General features: G+C 49.2%; 1 protein-coding gene across 1 annotated transcript in view; it reads right to left on the bottom strand.

The window, feature by feature from the left end:
* prkg2 (protein kinase cGMP-dependent 2) overlaps positions 1 to 18,570 on the bottom strand; it is a 221,626-nt gene that overhangs the window by 78,357 nt on the left and 124,699 nt on the right. Inside the window, exons 6-8 of the mRNA XM_038791780.1 lie at positions 17,834 to 17,897; positions 12,899 to 12,976; positions 2,391 to 2,485 (exon numbers count right to left, since the gene is read on the bottom strand). Coding sequence (XP_038647708.1) covers positions 2,391 to 2,485; positions 12,899 to 12,976; positions 17,834 to 17,897 — 237 coding nt within the window. The remainder of the gene's footprint in view (positions 1 to 2,390; positions 2,486 to 12,898; positions 12,977 to 17,833; positions 17,898 to 18,570) is intronic.

The raw sequence follows: 18,570 nt of genomic DNA, 5'->3' as shown, positions 1-18,570 counted from the left end.
TCTCTATTGCTTGCAGAGTGGTGGTGTTTAGGCTAGAATTGTCCCAAAAGAAAGACATCACAATCATGGAATAGGCCCAATTTGAGTCACGGGCCTGTTTGGGCAGGGGATTTAGGTATCAGCCACTGCTCCAGAAACGAGGCCAACAGTATCTTAACTCCCGGACGCCATTTAAATTTTAGTCCGGACAGGAAGTTGGCGGTAAGCAGCGGATAATCACAAGGATTGCTTGGAGAAACCAGGTCAATGGCGGAATCAGCTGTTGGAGCTGTGTCTCAATTTAGAATAGGGGAATCGAGTCCACACGGAGGAAGACGACACTCTCCCTGTGGAGCTCAGACGTGCACTCATTGATCCCACAGGGATAATACAAAAAGGTTGCCCAACAGGCTTATAGAAAATGAACACCATTGTCCTTGGGTGGGTGTACTTACTGCTTGGTTGGACAAGTTAAAATTCCAACTGGTCAGTGTCTAGCAATTCAAGGGCAGGTGAGTAACCTGCGCGATATAACTTGGGGCTGGTTTAGCTCACAAGGCTAAATCGCTGGCTTTTAAAGCAGACCGAGGCAGGCCAGCAGCACGGTTCGATTCCCGTACCAGCCTCCCCGGACAGGCGCAGGAATGTGGCGACTAGGGGCTTTTCACAGTAACTTCATTGAAGCCTACTCGTGACAATAAGCGATTTTCATTTTTTTCATTTCATATCAACTGTCCACCTGTCTGGATTCATCTGCACAGGTACGCTTAAAATTGCTCCACAAAGGTGAGGCTAGCAGAAAGCATTTCAACAATGTCGGGGTGGCACGGTGGCTTAGTGGTTAGCACTGCTGCCTCACTGCACCAGGGACCCGGGTTCGGTTCCCGGTTTGGGTCACTGTCTGTATGGAGTTTGTTGGTTCTCCCCAGTGTCGGCGTGGGTTTCCTCCGGGTGCTCCGGTTTCCTCCCACAGTCCAAAGATGGGCAGGTTAGGTGGAATGGCCATGCTAAATTGGCCCTTAATGTACAGAGATGTACAGGTTAGGTTGCGGGGTTGTGGGAATAAGGCAGGGTGGACGTGGATAGAGTGCTCAGTCGAAGGGTCGGTGCAGACTCGATGGCCCGAATGGCCTCCTTCTTCACTGTAGGGATTGTATGATTCTATGAATGTCAGAAGCACTGCTACTTGTGGACCTGCCTGACTGCAACATTTTTTCTTCCTGTCTCAAATGCTCAATCAAATAAATAAGTTCTTGCTAAAACAATTACAATATTTAACATTCTAATAGTCATTTCAAAACAATTTTAAAAAACCATAATGGGATCAAGTTTCAACTTGTCACCGAGGTATAAGATTACTATCACAAATAAACCACTCTATTAAAATAAATATAAGCAGAACATGCTGGAGATACTCAGCAGGTTGAGCAGCATCCGTGGAGAGAGAAAGTTTCTTCGGATTCTGCACCCAGTTTAGAAACCACTTGTCCTTTTATTTCCATACAGTGCAATGAAAATTAGGCAATTTCTGCAAATGGTAGTTGTGTGTCTGGGTGGCAAATTGAAAACTGGGGCGGGATTCTCCGACCCCCCCGTCGGGTCGTGAATCCTGCCCCGACCAGCTGCCAAATTCTCCAGTGCTGGAGATTTGGCGGGGGCAGTAAACGCGCCGCGGCGGACGGTGGCCTCCCCCCCGGCAATTCTCCGGCCCACGATGGGCCTAAGTACCGCCAGTTCTATGCCGATCCCGCTGGCATAAATTGGAGTTGGTCCCTTACCGGCTGGACCTGGCAGCGCGGGTGGGCTCCGGGGTCCTCGGGGGGGGGGGGATCTGGCCCTGGGGGGTGCCCCCACGGTGGCCTGGCCCGCGGTCGGGACCCACGGACCCATGGCCGGGCCTGTGCTGTGGGGGCACTCTATTCCTACGCGCCAGCCGTGTAAGCCTCCGCCATGGCTGCGTGGAGGTGAACCCCCCCGCGCATGCGCGGACCCGCGCCGGCCGGCGGAGTCCCTTCGGCCCCGGCTGGCACGGCGCCAAAGGCCTTCCACGCTGGCTGGTGGGGGGCAAACCACTCCGGCGTCATCCTCACCCCTGAAGGTGCGGAGGATTCGGCACCTTTGGGGCTGCCCGACGCCGGAGTGGTTCCCGCCACTGCACTGCGCCGTTTCTGCCCGCCCCGCTGATTCCCGGAGAATCCCGTCCCTGATCTCAATGAAACATAATTACACATGATCCAGAAGTTGCAACTTAATTGACATTTAACTGCTCTCAGAATGCTAACCGATCAATTCCTCTTCAAGAATCATCATAACAGTACCTGTTATTAATATACCGGCTATTTTAGAATAGCAAAATCTATCGTTATCAAAAATAATTGCAGAGTTAAAACATTTATTTTCAGCAGGCAAACCTGATCAGAGCTTTTTCTCCAAAGTAATCTCCTCTCTGGAGGACTTTGATCAGCTGTGGTTCTATATGGTACTCAGTGCTCTGAGTGACTTTCACCTAAAATCAAACAGAATGGTGATACACATTTAGAAAATCATTCTAACAAATCTCATTCACAAAAGCAAAGCAAGCTGCCTTTCAAAGAATTTGTGGTGATACCTGGCGGCCTTGCCATTTGGGATGGGCCCATCCACTGCTCATAAAATACCATCTCAAGGGACTCAATTGGCCCAAGAGTGGGTGAGCTGGTAAAAATGGGGGCAGAGCTCTTCAACATCTCACCCAGTTTTTTGAGCCCTCCTCACACGTCAACTTGCTACCGGATGGTGGATGGAGTGTAAAATTTGGCTGTAATGACTGTGGTATATACTTCAGGTACGCTCTACCCGAATGGGAACAAAGTCCCGAAGCCAGCGATTTCACGCAGTTCAGAGCGCAGAGAAACACAACACTATCAAACAGCCATAAGGGTAGATTGGGGCCCTCAGCGGAAACCACTCAGCCGAGGCTGCACTTAGTCCCATTTACTGCACTGAGAAGCTCCACTCACTAGAACCCTTCAGTGCATAAGCTGATCGGGATGCCTTTTTTAATTGGCATCCTGATCTCCTGATCCCCCGATATAACCTCCCCAAGCCCCAACTCATCGATAAGGGGGTCCTCAGGCCCACCCCCCGCACTCCTCTGCATCCACACAGGGCAACCCCGGGCTCGATCTGCAGCACGGGAGTAATGTCAGCCTGTCACCTTGACAGTGCCAGGGTACCACTCTGCCCAGAGGAGGACTTTGATCCCCTGGAGACCACACTTCCCATTCCATGTGGTCCCCATTTGTGGTGACGAGCAATTAATGGCGCTCACCCGAGGTCTCCAAGGCGAGGGAGTTAGATCCCGTGTCTTGCGTAGATTGTGGGAATGCGCATTTCAGTGAGACGAGCTGTTTCATTCTAATGTGCAAAGATGCTAAAAAGTAATCCCGCCCACAATTCACATTCTGATGTCTCACGAGATCGCGTTAGATCGCGCGAGGCGTGACAAGCCCAGTAGATCCTGGAAGTGGTATCTCCCGGCATTTAGCGGCCACGTTACGCCGCAGTGTCTTTCAGGCTTAATATGGTCGGTAGATCTTTTTCAAAAAATGTATTTTATCATAAACATGTATCAAAACAGCTAACAGTGAATAAACACCCTGGGAAACATGCTTCCCGACAATCAACTATACAGTCTGTACCGGTTTTTCCCCTTTTTCACTCCCCCTCCCCCGCGATGAACAGCCCCTCAAACACGGTCACAAACATCCCCCACCTTTGCTCGAACTCCCCTGCTGAGCCCCTTAACTCATACTTTATCTTCTCTAATCACAGGAAGTCGCACAGGTCACCCAACCATGCCCTGCTACCCGCTGTGGCGATGCCGACTGCCACCCCAGTAAAATTCGCCGGCGTGCAATCAGAGAGGTGACAGCCAAGACATCGGCCTTCCTCCTCTCCATGAGCTCTGGCTTCTCTGAAACCCCAAATATCGCCAGCAAAGGGTCCAGGTTTACCTCCTCCTCCAAATTCCTGGCGAAGACCACGAACACCCCCATCCAGAATCTTCCCAATTTTTCACAATCCCAAAACATGTGCGCGTGATTCGTTGGCCCCCACCCACACCTCTCACACTCATCTGCTATCTCCTGAAATAACCCACTCATTCTCACCCGAGTCATGCACCCTGTGCACCACCTTAAACTGTATCAGGCTCATCCTTGCACAAGAGGAGGTCCCGTTTACCCTACGTAGTGCCTCACTCCATATTACCCAATTGGTCTCCCCTCTCAATTCGCTTCCCATTTCTCTTCGATCTTCACCACCCGCTCACCTCCCTGCTCCCTCAGCCAATTGTATAGATCCCCAATTTTTCCCTCCCCTTCCACATCCAGAAGCATCAGTCGCTCCAGCAGGGTGTATCCCGGCAATCTAGGGAACTCCTTCCAGACCTTTCGAGCAAAGTCCCTAACCTGTAGATACCTGAACTCACTACCCCTCGGCAGCTCTACCCTCTCCCTTAGCTCCTCCAGACTGGCAAACACTTCCTCCAAATACAAACCCCTCACCTTGACCAGCCTCACTTCCCAACACCTTCTGTCTACACTATCCATCCACCCCGGCTCAAACCCATGATTCTCGCACAGCGGCGTTAGCACCGACATCCCTTCCACCCTAAAATGCCTCCTCAGCTGATTCCATATCTTCACCATGGACTGCACCACTGGGCTCCCTGAATACCTACTCGGAGCCATTGGCAATGCTGCCGTCACCATAGCCCTCAAACTAGACCCTTTACAAGATTTCTCCTCCATCCTAACTCACTCTACCCCTTCTCCTTCCCACCACCGCACCTTGTCCACATTCGGCGCCCAATAATAACGAAGCAAGTTTGGCAACGCCAACCCCCCCTGCTGCCTATGCCTCTGTAGCAGGGCCCTCCCCACCCTCAGCACCTTCACCGCCCATACAAAGTCAGAAATGATAATGTCCACTGTCCGAAAAAGGCCTTTGCTATAAAGAGTGGGAGAGCTTGAAAGGTAAACAAGAAACTCGGCAGAATACTCAGTTTCACCACTTGGACCCTCCCCGCCAACGTTAAGTGCAGTGTATCACACCTCTTAAGATCCTTCCTGGCCTCCTCCACCAGCTTTGTTAAGTTCCACTTATGGAGCCCCGTACATTCCCTCACTGCATCAATCCCCAAATACCTAAACCTATCCCTCGCTACCGTAAATGGCATCCCCCCTAAATTAGCCCGCTGTGCCAGCTCATTCACTGGGAATACCTTCCTTTTCCCTACATTCAGCTTGTACCCTGAGAAGCCTCCAAAGCTCCCCAGCAGGCTTATAATCCTTCCCATACTCTCCAATGGAACAGTCGGTAGATCTTGCCTTTCATGTTCAAATTACATAGCTCCAAAAGGATAAAACGGATAAACTCTTTAAAAATACTTTTTAAAAGGGCACAAGGTATATTTTTGTTAGTTATAACTGAACTGTTCTACACTTGTTGAGTGTGATTCATTGAAGTAATTGGTTGAATCAAAAGAGGATCTTGCTTCCACTGGTTATTGTCCTTTGTCCCATTCACATGTGTAAGCCAAATTAATATTTTGGAATCATCACGGGCGGGATTCTCCGACCCCCCGCCAGGCCGGAGAATCGCCGGGCGGCAGCGTGAATCCCGACCCGCCGCTCCACCGCCGGCTGCCGAATTCTCCGGCATTGGTTTTTTGGCAGGGGCGGGAATCGCGTCCCACCTGTCGGAGGCCGTTGGTAGCGGCCCCCCAAGCGATTCTCCGCTCCGCGATGGGACGAGCAGCCGCCCGTTTTCGGCCAGTTCCGCCGGCGTAAATTACACAAGGTTTGTACCGCCGGGACCTAGCTCTGCGGGCGGCCTGCGGAGTCCTTGGGGGGCGCGGGGAGACCTGGCCCCGGGAGGGGGGGGGGGGGGGGCACGGTGGCCTGGCCCACGATTGGGGTCCACCTATGTCCTATGTTCCTAGATGTTTTATTCACTGCTCTCTCCACCTGTCCTGCCACCGTTAATGACTTATGCACAGATACACCCACGTCCCTCTGTCCCTGCATCCGCTTAAGAATTTTACCTCTTATTTTATATTTTCTCCCCATGTTAGTCTTACCAAAATTGCTTCACAAATCTCTGTTTTGAAATTCATCTGCCACCTATCTGCCCACTCTACCAATATACTTAGGTCCTTTTGAAGTTCTACACTGTCCTCTCCACAGTTTATAATACTTCCAAGCTTTGTGTCATCCACAAACTTTGAAATTGTCCCCTGTGGCATTTGCGACTCCTCAGATACCAAAGGGGTCCCCTGCCTGGACAACATTCAAGCCCAGGTTGATGAGTGGCAAGTAACATTTACGCCACACAAGAGCCAGGCAATGGCCAAATCCAAGAAGAGAAAATCTAACCATCTCCCCTTGACATTCAATGGCTTTACCATTGCTGAATCCCCCACCATCAACAACCTGGTGGTTACCATTGATCAGAAACTGAACTCACCCTGCCACTGTGACTACAAGAGCAGTTCAAAGGCTCGGATTCTTCAGCAAATCACTCATCTCCTGAATCCCCAAAGTTTGTCCAACTTCTACAAAGCACAAGTCAGGAGTGTGATGGAATACTCCTGGACGAGTACAGCTCCAACAACACTCAAGAAGCTCAAGAGCTTACAAACTAGTGGGCTCTAACACCTAGAAGGACAAGAGGAGCATTTGCCTGGGAATACCACCAAGTTCCTTTCCAAGTCACACAGTAACCTGACTTTGAATTACAATTACCGCTTCTTCTCAGTCTCAGTTGTTCATTGCACTGGTACTTACACACAGACTTTCTACGGGCTTTTATATTAGAACCTGCAGTGATTAGAAATCCATTTTTGCACAGTGCTCTCTATATGAGATCTGTTACCCAGCTCTGGAAACGGGGCAAGCTGTTCTACATCTTTTTAACCAATCAGATTGAAAGTTATTACCGAGCAGTGCAAATTGTGAAGCAGGAGGTGTAATTTAAAATAAAGTGAAATAAAGACAGGGAAAGAATGATGGAATTAAGATAAACAACATAGAAAGAAAGGAGCTTTATAAAATTCGATACTTTTGATTTTAAAAACCTCCAAGAATAATTTAAATCTGTAGTTATGAGACTACACTCCAATACATGTTACTTTTCACGTACCAGAGATTAATTAGTGAGTTTTTAACTCTTTCAGAATCCAACCACTAAAACAGAGTTAAAATTAGGACCTAAATTTAATCCAGGCAAGCTCTAAGGAGGTTTTCAAAACAGACGCACTGGGAAACTATTGAACCAAATTGAAGAAAATGACAAACTGTAACGGAAGTGGCGACTGCTAACTATCAGCCCCTCAGCACTGCCTGACTAAATCAATGTATTAGTGACTCACAGAATGTGCGTCGTGATGATCAGATGGCCTTGCTTCTTGCCTGAGGTGGAACAGCTGCCAAAGCAGTTTTAAAACAAAACACCGTATCGGATGGCATCGCTGTCAATCCCAAGAGGACGATTATTAGCTAAAGGGATGTTTGGTGACAGAATGACCTAAATGCCCGAGCTTAAGAAAATCGGAAATCGTTCATGTAAATTCTACCTCTTCTGATGAATGTGAATTATTTGATATTCATCCTTATCCCAGTTTGGTGACACTACTGAGCTGGGTCCTTCATGTTCTGTTTCTGCTCTTCTATTACATTCCCCCAATTATCTTTTCTGCTTGAAGCAGTAACGAATGACTTTAAGCCCACTCTCCACAATCAGAATTCAGTAAGCTCTGGGGCAAAATTCTCCGACCCCCCGCAGGGTCGGAGAATCGCCCGGGGCCGCCGAAAGTCCCGCCCCCGCCGTGGCAGAAATTCTTCGCCACCCAGGAATTGGCGGGGGCGGGAATCACGCCACGTCGAGCGGCAAACCCCCTGCGGCGAATCTCCGGCCCACGATGGGTCGACGTCCCGCCGCTGGGAGGCCTCTCCCGCCTCCGAGGTTTGAACCACCTCTGGTGGCGGCGGGATCGGCGGCGCGAGCGGGCCCCCGGGGTCCTGGGGGGGCGATCGGACCCCGGGGGGTGCCCCCACGATGGCCAGGCCCGCGATCGGGGCCCACTGATCGGTGAGCGGGCCAGTGCCGTGGGGGCACTCTTTCTCTTCCGCCGCCGCCACGGCCTCCGCCATGGCGGAGGCAGAAGAGAATCCCCCAGCGCACATGCGCCGGTGGTGATGTCAGCGGCAGCTGACGCTGACATCACCACCGGCGCATGCGCGAACCGGCGAAGGCCTTTCGGCCAGCCCCGGCACCGGGCGGCGGGCATGAAAGGCCGCTGGTGACGGTTTTGGCGTTCCGACGGCGTTCCGACGGCGTGCGCGCGCAGCATTGTAACAGCAGCTCCGCCCATGATTTCGGTGCCAACAGGGATTTTTCCGGCCGATTGCCGAATGTGATTTCGGCTTCGGAGACCGGAGAATCCTGCCCATGGTTACATAGTAACTATTTGTTCAGAGACCATGAAGGTGCTGGAATCATGGTGCTGAATTTGCCAAAAGGTGTCAAGAACCCAATGTCAGGACCACACACGTGTCCCAACAATGGTGTCCAAGTTCTTGCCTATCTGCTTCATCTCTCAGGAAGCAGCCAATAAATCAGATGGGCAAATTGGAGCACGCAGGGTCGTGGGTGGAAAGAGGCCCCACCAGATGCGATGGGTGCTGCTGATGTAGGTGAGAGATCATGAGGGTGCCTCAAGATGGATGTTCAAGATTTCTTCATTTGTTAAAAATCTGTGGTGACACCCCACCCCACCCCAGGCCATAACTGGGGAGGGGGATGACTCCATAGAATGACATGTGTCTGTGGAAGTAGGGTAGAATTAGAGGAAGCATTGATGATCCTCTGGCCTGCTGTATGGAGATCACCTCTGGACATATGTAGGCTCTGTCCACAGGGGTGGATGAGGGAAGGGGCAGGTTAGTGGGCAGCTCCAATGACAGGATGATCCCAGCCAGATTTATACAACAGGTAGGAAACCAGCACAGCCAGAACCAAAAGCAGGACCCAGGCCTACGCAGGCAGACAGCACTACCCTGGGTGGACATTACCAGTGGTGACAAAGTGAGAGGCCAACAATTGAGTACAGTAATCGCCTCCCAGAGCTGCTGTCCCAATTAGAGGGCTGACAGCTTGGAAACTTGGGCTCTGCCACCAATAGAGATGGCCGCTGCTGAGGCTACAGGGAGAGGAAGGTGTGTCCATGTTGCCGCAGCCTCAAAGGCCAAGTAAGTTTTTTTTTGTACTGTGTCAGGACTAGGCAGGACAGCCACAGCCATCAAATGGACCCTGTCTTGATTGGCTATTAAGGAGGCCCTCCCTGCCCTGAAACCCGCTTGGAGGCTGCCACAATTTACCTGCCGGTCTCCTCATGTAGCAGTGGCCAATCCCGACACCAGTAAAATGCTGGATGGGGCAGGAAGTGGCTGTTAACTGGCCAATTGATTGATTTAAAGTTGGGTAGCTGCACTACTGAGGTTATCACCGTGAGAATACCCAGTGGCATCTGGGAAACGTGGCCTCCCATCCCGACATCTTCTGCTGCTATTTTCCAAGGCATTCCACCCGCAGCCCAACTTCAAAGGGCTGCTGAGATCCAGTCCGTCTCCATTGGAAAATGGCTCCCAATTGGTCCTAAAGTAACTTAATTTGCTGCCTGCCTCTTTGATCAGTGGTCGGGGGGGCCCAACCGACCCCAGGCCTTGAAGACTGGATACACGGTCCTCCATCAAACCTGATAGGCCCAGCCCCTAGATCAAGGCTGCCAAAGCATGGAAGTCATTTTCCAAACTCATGCTCATCATGGGGAGTTGGAGGTGGCCGATCGTATCGCGTCATTCACCCGACGGGGCGTAGGCTATTGATTGTTTGGGCGTCAGCATGGTGTAGTGAAGGTGTTTCATTCGTTGGAATCCTCGAGAGATTCTGAAGAGCGTTTGATGCTCCTATCCTGGCTTTGGCCTTTTCGAGCAACATGGATGATGTAATTATCCTGCAATTCTTCAATAATCGTGGATGATACCCCCTTGTGACTATGTTGTTGATTATTTTCTCCTGCTATGGTCCAAGGTGTGAGCACGAGGGTGAGAGTCGCCTGTTATCCTGTTCTTGCAAAAGTCATAGTTAGTCAATTATGTGAAATATGGTCTGTGCACAGTTTTACTTCTTTTTGTCAGTGTGTGTTGTAATCCTGGTGGTTATGGGAAGGGGGTTTGACATCCCTTATCTCGTTTATAATGAAGGTGAGTGGAGCCAAGTCAGGTTGGTGGGTGGATGGTTGGGGTAGAGTTGGATGATAGGGTTAGTTAAGTTCTAACTGAGATTGAGGACATCCCCCCCCAGTTACAGCTAACTGAACCAGGTCTTTATTTTATTTTTCGTTATTTTGAATTTAAGAATCTATGGCAACATCTTTCGATGGCCCAGACAGACTATGTGTCCTGGGGAAGACTGGGTTGTTTCTGATCTTTCCATGGAACTACAGAACCAATGAATCCCTACAGTGCAGAAGGAGGTTTCCTTGAGGTTGGAGTTTTTTTCTTTGGTTCTTTCTGAAGTCTACACAGGACTTTTTGCATGGTGGGATTTCCTGCCTCATCACCCGGAGCATTAGCGGGGAATAAACTTCACTGGTCATAGCAGTCCCATTGGCAGTTGGTTAATGCTCTGTGGACTGTTAATTGTCTGGAGATGTGCCTCTGCATCAGAAAACTGACTAGTTGGCAGCTCCATAGACCCAGCAGAGCCAGCAGCAGCAATGGCCATGACTGAGACTATAATCAGTTCCCAGATTCCAAGTCAAAGTCTGAGTCCAAGACCAGGTAAACGCAGGGAGGGGAGGCAAGCCTCGGGTGGAGGGTGGCATGGGTGTCTTGATGGGAGAGGCTAGGGGGAGGGAACACCCACAGGGGGCATTTGAGGGGGGAGGGGGGGTTTGTGTCCCGATATGACAAGTGGATCTTTGAGGGAATCACCTTCCTCCTTCCGGCCCCAGCAGGATAACCTGCCGGGCTTCCTGTCTACTCCCCATCTCTGAATCCCTCTCACGAGCCTGAAAAATCAGGCTTGGTGGGAAGCGGTTCTTTAGTGACCAATTAATGGTCCCTTACTGTCCTCAACTGGAGTGAAGATCGGTTGTCCGGGGGCCGGCACCCCTGTAAAATTGCCAACAGGTTGGGGGCAGGCAGGAAGGCCACCCAGGGAATTTTACAGGCCTGTGCCTGCCTGCAAACCCACCAGCAGGAAACTGTAAAATTCTGCCCATTGGGTGAGACATTTATATTAGAAATATAAATTGTTTACTTCCTGATGCTTCTTCAAAGAAATGCACCACCACTTAGAAAAGATTTGTTGCGTTTGAAGATGTTAATGAATTTCCTGCACTATTGCTCATGAGTAAATTGGAGTGGGAGCACAGGAGTAAAATTAGCTGCTACGATTGTGGGCAGAACTTTCAAAATAGTCAAGGGTGTAACGCAGACCATTTAGGAAAGGCTGCCTATTTTTTTATTCATTTACGGGATGTGGGCGTCGCTGGTTAGGCCAGCATTTATTGCCCATCCCCAGTTGCCCTTCAGAAGGTGGTGGTGAGCTGCCTTCTTGAACCGTTGCAGTCCCTGAGGTGTAGGTACACCCACTGTGCTGTTATGGAGCGAGTTCCAGGATGTTGCCCCAGCGACAGTGAAGGAACAGTGATATATTTCCAAATCAGGGTGGTGAGTGACTTGGAGAGGAACCTCCAGGTGGTGTGGTTCCCATGTATCTGCTGCTCTTGTCCTTCTAGATTGGAGTGGTCATAGGTTTGGAAGGTGCTGTCTAAGGAACCTTCGTGAGTTACTGCAGTGCATCTTGTATGACACACCCTACCCCATTTTCCTTTCCATAAAACTCAGGAAAAGCGTATAATTAGTGACTGAGTCAACATCACCTGTTTTGCACCCTCACCTCAGCTGAAAGTTCTCATTTGTGCAATGCTTAACAGTCCTGTCCCACGAAAACCAAATGCTCATGTATTTCCTGCAAGGAAGAGGCCCAATGAGGTCAATTTGTTTCTGTTTTGTCAATGGGCAGATATAGCCACTTACAAACTCCTCGTTCCAAATCAGCAGCATGCAGCAAAACAACTCTTTTTTTTTAGGGTAAGGTTATTTATTGCCTGTGTCCCATACAGTGAAGATGGGATTTCTATGGGGCCACCCCTCTAATAAGGGGCTAAATAAAATCAGAGCAGAATCCTACTGGTCCAAAAAGCTTAAGGTCCTTTTAAATACATTAACTACGTAAATACAAGTTGCTGTTCAGAGGCCAAAGGTGTAGGTTGAAGGAAACAAGTTGCAAATTGATTGCAACTGAACTCATAAAAGTAAATGTGTCAAAATGATTTGATTAGTGTATTGCTTTCTCTACCAAAATAAAAATAAAGGGTTGCTCAAAGTTCAAGTGAAATAAGGCTGTAAATGCGCAGCAGACTGTTCAATATCATAAAGATAAATTGAGACTTCAAGGGGAAGCCTTTGTCAGAACGTGTTTTGAGGTAGAAAGATTCAATACAGAAATATGTTTTCACTCTTCGTGCTCGAGACTGACAAATTTGTAATTTGAGATTTACAATCCTGTCCATTAAATTGAGGCAATTCTGCTTGCAAAATATATATAACCTTTCTCTATCCTGATGTTTGAATCCCCTATCAGCAATAAAAGACCACACAAGAGAGCACTAATCTGAGGCTATCGGGTTACCAGAAAAATACATTGGTCTGAGTAATGCTACAGTGTATGCAAAATGCATTTGTAAATGTTGGAATAGGGTATATTATTTCTGACTGAATGCATCTAAAAACATTGACAATCTTACCTTTCCCTTTGCCAAGATGAAGAATGTACTTCCTTCCTCTCCTTGCCGGATAATGTAGTCTCCTTTATCATAGTATTCCTGCGAGACATCAAAAGCTTTTGTTAGAAGCTCCAGGTTGGACTAACTTTCAACTTTCGTGTTTGGATGTAGAACTGTGGGCGCGATTTAATGCAAATGAAACAGTGTCCTGTGTCGAGCGCATTTAGCCGGGTGTTTCCTGGCGCTCGCAAAGTCGAGAAAGACCCCGTTATCTATCGGAACTCTGTTTCATTTCGGGGCCTCAGAGGGGAACATCCTTTCTTGCCATCCGATTTTACACTCCAAGTCACCTGCTGACCCACTGCAAGGGACCCACAAAATTTCACCCATGAAGCTCATCCCATCACAGCTAAGTCTCAGCTGATGCAACACACCTCCACGTAAAGCCAGAATCCTGCAAACAATGCAGGCAGCCACAATATCATGTACGTGAGGTGCACAGCCAATGGGGGACTCTGGAAATGAAGGGAACAGATAACATGTGGATTTTGTTTTGATTTTTACAGCGAGAACTATGGGGAGCAATTTTACATGGCTACTTTAGGCGCTAAAGAGCCTCCGGAGTGACCAAGATCGGGTTGGCTCGGGTAGGGGGAGTCCGAGGTCTGCAGGATAAATGTGAGGGATCGTGAGGCCAGGATGAACATCTCCAGCTGCTGCTGCGGGCAGGAGAGTGAGGTGTGAAACTTTGTCCCTCTGTTTTTTCAGGACATGCCCCCCCCCCCTTCCCTTCTGGATTTCCTCCCCCAGGACCTCCAATATAATGTTCAAGGACTTGTACACCCTCTCAGCATCACGTGGGCAGCATGGAAGCACAAGTGGCTAGCACTGTGGCTTCACAGCACCAGGGTCACAGGTTCGATTCCCCGCTGGGTCACAGTCTGTGTGGTGTCTGCGCGGGTTTCCTCTGGGTGCTCCGGTTTCCTCCCACAGTCCAAAGACGTGCAGGTTAGGTGGATTGGCCGTGCTAAATTTCCCTTAGTGTCCAAAAAGGTTAATAATAATAATTGCTTATTGTGGGCAGCACGGTGGCCTAGTGGTTAGCACAACCGCCTCACGGCGCTGAGGTCCCAGGTTCGATCCCGGCTCTGGGTCACTGTCCGTGTGGAGTTTGCACATTCTCCCCGTGTCTGCGTGGGTTTCGCCCCCACAACCCAAAAATGTGCAGACTAGGTGGATTGGCCACGCTAAATTGCCCCTTAATTGGAAAAAATAATTGGGTAATCTAAATTTAAAAAAAATAAAAATAAAAATAATTGCTTATTGTCAAGTAGGCTTCAATGAAGTTACTGTGAAAAGCCCCTAGATGCCTGTTCGGGGAGGCCGGTACGGGAATTGAACCCGCGCTGCTGGCCTTGTTCTGCATTACAAGTCAGCTATTTAGCCCACTGTGCTAAACCAGTCCCAGCTGGTTAGGAAGGTTTATTGAGTTACAGGGATAGGATGGAAGTGAGAGCTTAAGTGGGTCGGTGCAGACCCGATGGGCCGAATGGCCTCCTTCTGCACTGTATGCTCTATGTTCTATGTTCTCCCGCGATCCCAGAGTTATCCTGTAATGTGCCAAGCTGTACAAGTCAGTGAGTGAGAGGAGCCCATACAGATAGCCCAATGAAAATTCAATCTAATTGACATTTGAGTGTGAAATGTGCAGGTGTCTGTCTTGTTCAGCACCTCCAGGCGAGTCTATCGAACAATGGTAATCAGCAATTAGGACCAGAGTTGTGCGCTGAATGCGATTTTCAAACAGCCTTTGCTTATAAACATAACTCAATTTAGTGCCTGTTTTCACCCTTTGGCCAAAACAACCTCTCACTGTTTGTATTTTCGGAAGTTTATCACAAAACGTCATATAACCATTTCTTTCACAAATCCTGCGCTTGTGTGTTTTTCTCTTTCAGAGGAAAATCATTAATCTAAATGAAATTCAACAGTCTGTAATCATCCATTATTATGTACTGCCTAAACGCAGTTAGGTTTGTGTCTAACAGCTGACCCCATTCCATTAAAACATTTCTAATTGAGGGGAAGGAAATACATTCTCAATAAGGTCACGAGTCGATTAGGGTCCAACAGGAAATGTGAGCGAGTTTATACCTCAAGTCCCATGTCCCTATAGGATACTATACTCAGGTTATCTTCACAAGTTACCACTGTTAAAATGGAAGCAAATTGATTTTAATTTTTAAAAAGTCAAACATTTTTTTCATGGTATGGGCTATTTACAATGCATACATTTTAAACTTTACATTTTACTTGCGAAAAATAGTAAATCTTTGAGGCTAATTTTTCAGGGTGGGTGGGGGGAGGAATGTCGGTGTCGCACCAATCAACGTTCAACTAGGACATCCTGCAACAATAACATGCTGTGGGTGACCTGAGGGGGTGGGGGTCAGACTTTCACCCCTTGGTGGGAGGAAGTCCTGCCCTCGGAAGAGTTGCTACCCAATCTGACCGTTCAGCAGCTTTAGCAGGCTCAGGAGCACTACAGCTCAATAGTGGATGCTGCTGGGACTGTATTCAGACCCTGGGATGAAGAGAGCAATGGATCCTGAAGGACCCGGATGGACAAAAGTAAGTCCCAAGCTTTAAAGTCGGGATGGGATCAAGGAACCTCGGGAGAGGTGAGGGGGTAGGTATTGGAGGCCAGGAAGGGAGTCACAATGTGTGTGCATCATCCTGGGAGGGGTATTTCTGATGCTCACAGGGGCACCCCCAAAAAGATGACACCCAACTTCTGCTTTTTCCACAAGGGGCGGGATTCTCCGACCCCCCGGGGCATTGGAGAATCGTCCGGGGCCAGCGTCAATCCTGCCCCCGCCGTGTCCCGAATTCTCCGCCCCCCGAGATTTGGCGGGAGTGGGAATTGTGCCGCGCCAGTTGGCGGGCCCCCCGTGGCGATTCTACTGCCCGCGGTGGGCCGAGGACCCGCCGCTGACAGGCCTCTCCTACCGTCGTGGATTAAACCACCTACCTGACCGGCGGAATTGGCAGCGCAGGCGGGCTCTGGGGTCCTGGGGGGGGGGGGGGGGGGGGGTGGTGATCTGACCCCGGGGGGTGCCCCCACAGTGGCCTGGCCCGCGATCGGGGCCCACCGATCGGCGGGCGGGCCTGTGCAGTGGGGGCACTTGTTTTCTTCCGCCTTCGCCATAGTCTTCACCATGGCGGAGGCGGAAGAGACCCCCTCCCCTGCGCATACACCGGTATGATGTCAGCAGCCGCTGACGCGTGACTCCGACACGCCGGGACCCCCCGCCCCGCCAGGTAGGGGAGAAACCCGGCCCTAGTTACTGAAAAAAACAGCTTTCTGAATCTCGTCTGCCTGCCCATGCAAACTGCATTATGGCGTGGGCAGCATAGTATTCAGGTCAATTGGCTTGTCAACAAACTCAATTGCCATTAATTGTTCTTAAAAAAATTGAGGGCAGGGAATCGATTTTGCCGCTCACCTACTATATTATGGAGACCATGTTGGGGCCTGAACAGGAAGGTGGTGGGCCAGCCAAGCCTCATATTTCATGCACGCTACAGCCTTCCGGTCTCATAATCAAATTAAACAACTTCAGATGATTAGCTGTACCCCACCTCAACCCCTTTTTTTTCATTGCATTTCATTTTAACTGTTGTTTACATTTTCTTTCTTCCTATTTTTATTTATGTATATATCCCCCATCTTATTCCCCCCCCCCCCCTTTCATTACCTTTTATCGCCTTTGCTTCCCCCTCCCCTACATCTGTCACAGTTTACCCTCTGATTTTAGTTTCTCTGCTGTTTGGTCTTTCACACCTTTTGTTCTCTCTGGGGATTGCCATTAGGACTCTTTCCCCGTGGTTTCTGTGGCTATGATTCTTCTTTCATTCCCTCACCTTACAGTACAAATACCTCCCATTTTCTATGCATTTTAGCATGGACAAAGGGTCATCTGGACTCAAAACATTAGTTCTTTTCTCTCCGCTGCCAGGCCTGCTGAGATTTTCCAGCATTTTCTCTTTTGGTTTCAGATTCCGGCATTGGCAGTAATTTGCTTTCATCTCATATTTCATGTGCTTACCTCCCCCTTCCACCCCCCCCCCCCCCCCCCCCCCCCCCCCACCCCAACCTCCCAGCCCACCCCACTCCATCAAAAATACGGGGTAGGGGGCCATCAAATCCAGCCCTTGGTTTTCCTTGGAATCTTTTAGAAAATAAACAATGGCCAGGATTTCCCAACCCAACTGCGGTGTGCTTTCCAACAGCGGAGCCGGTTCACCAATGGCAGTCAACGGTATTTTCCATTCTCACCGAGGCCTCATGGGCGGCACGGCGGCACAGTGGTTAGCACTGCTGTCTCACAGCGCCAAGGACCCGGGTTCAATTCTGGCCTTGGGTCACTGTGCGGAGTCTGCACGTTCTCCCCGTGTCTGCGTGGGTTTCCTCCGGGTGCTCCAGTTTCCTCCCACAGTCCAAAGATGGGCAGGTTAGGTGGTTATTTTGACACTAATTTGCCCCTTCGTGTCAAAAAAACATGTATAGGTTAGTTTAAAGGATTATTGGGTATAGGACGGGGGAGTGAGCTTGGGTGGAGTACTCTTTCAGAGGGTCAGTGCAGAGGCTGAATGGCCTCCTTCCACTGTTGGGATTCTATGATTCTACGGCATTTTGTATGGCTCACTTACCCTGCTGCCGGGGAACCACCATGGAAGATCACCTTGACGGGAACAGAAGATCCTGCCAGCAGAAAGGGCTGGAAAATCCCGCCCTGTATGTATTTACATTTCTAAACGCTGGTGTGATGAATTTAATCCTGCTCAGATTTTAAACTACTTCTCCCATTATCGTGCTGCAAAAATGGGAAGTGGAGAGGCTTACTGATGCACTGCAAGATATTTCCATTATTTAAATCATAATGAACAACTTACTACTTCCAAGCAGTCCACTATCTTTGCGAGTTTATCTTCTGGTAGATTCTTAAGCAGAGAAACACTAGAGAAATGTGTGAAACATAAATCATTTAAAAACACTCTCGTCTCCAATGAACTTGTCATGCAATTATTACTGAATAAAGTTTGATGTAAGCCATTGAGTTAAAGGTTTGTCTGATCCTGTGAGCCCCATGTGTTACTGTTCAAGATTAATTTGCTTACATTAAAAATATAGTTCAGCTGCTAATATTTACAGAAGCACAAAACAGAGGCAAGGACAGTACAACTTGATAGTTCAGGATGGGTGGGGAAGCAGAAAGGAAATGTGGTTTTAATTTCTCTGGGGAACCTGTTTAGATTCTTTTCTTTGACAAGGGAGAGTAAGGCAAGTACTTCTCAGAACAAAACAAGGCCTTAACTTGCTGCAGGTGAAACATAAATTGAAAGGTTAAAAATTATTCAGATGAAACCGATAGCATCGACAGGTTTGAGTTACAGGTTATAAATGATAACGGTGAAGGTCATGTTCTCTGAAATTATGGGCATGATTCTCTGGCCTCGTTCCGCTCTCTCGCTCAAGTGAAATGAGGCCAGTGAATAGCGGGAGAGGCCAAAAATGAGAACCTGGTGCCAAACAGTTTGCGATGCAACTGGCTCACTCCCGTAGGCGAAATCGGGATCTCGCCATAGTCTGGCGAGAAACCTCTTATTACCACTTGAGTCCCATTTGTGTG

Source organism: Scyliorhinus canicula, chromosome 3, assembly GCF_902713615.1.
Source record: "Scyliorhinus canicula chromosome 3, sScyCan1.1, whole genome shotgun sequence".
In the NCBI taxonomy this organism is placed as follows: Eukaryota; Metazoa; Chordata; class Chondrichthyes; order Carcharhiniformes; family Scyliorhinidae; genus Scyliorhinus; species Scyliorhinus canicula.
This window is presented reverse-complemented; position numbering and strand designations above follow the sequence as displayed.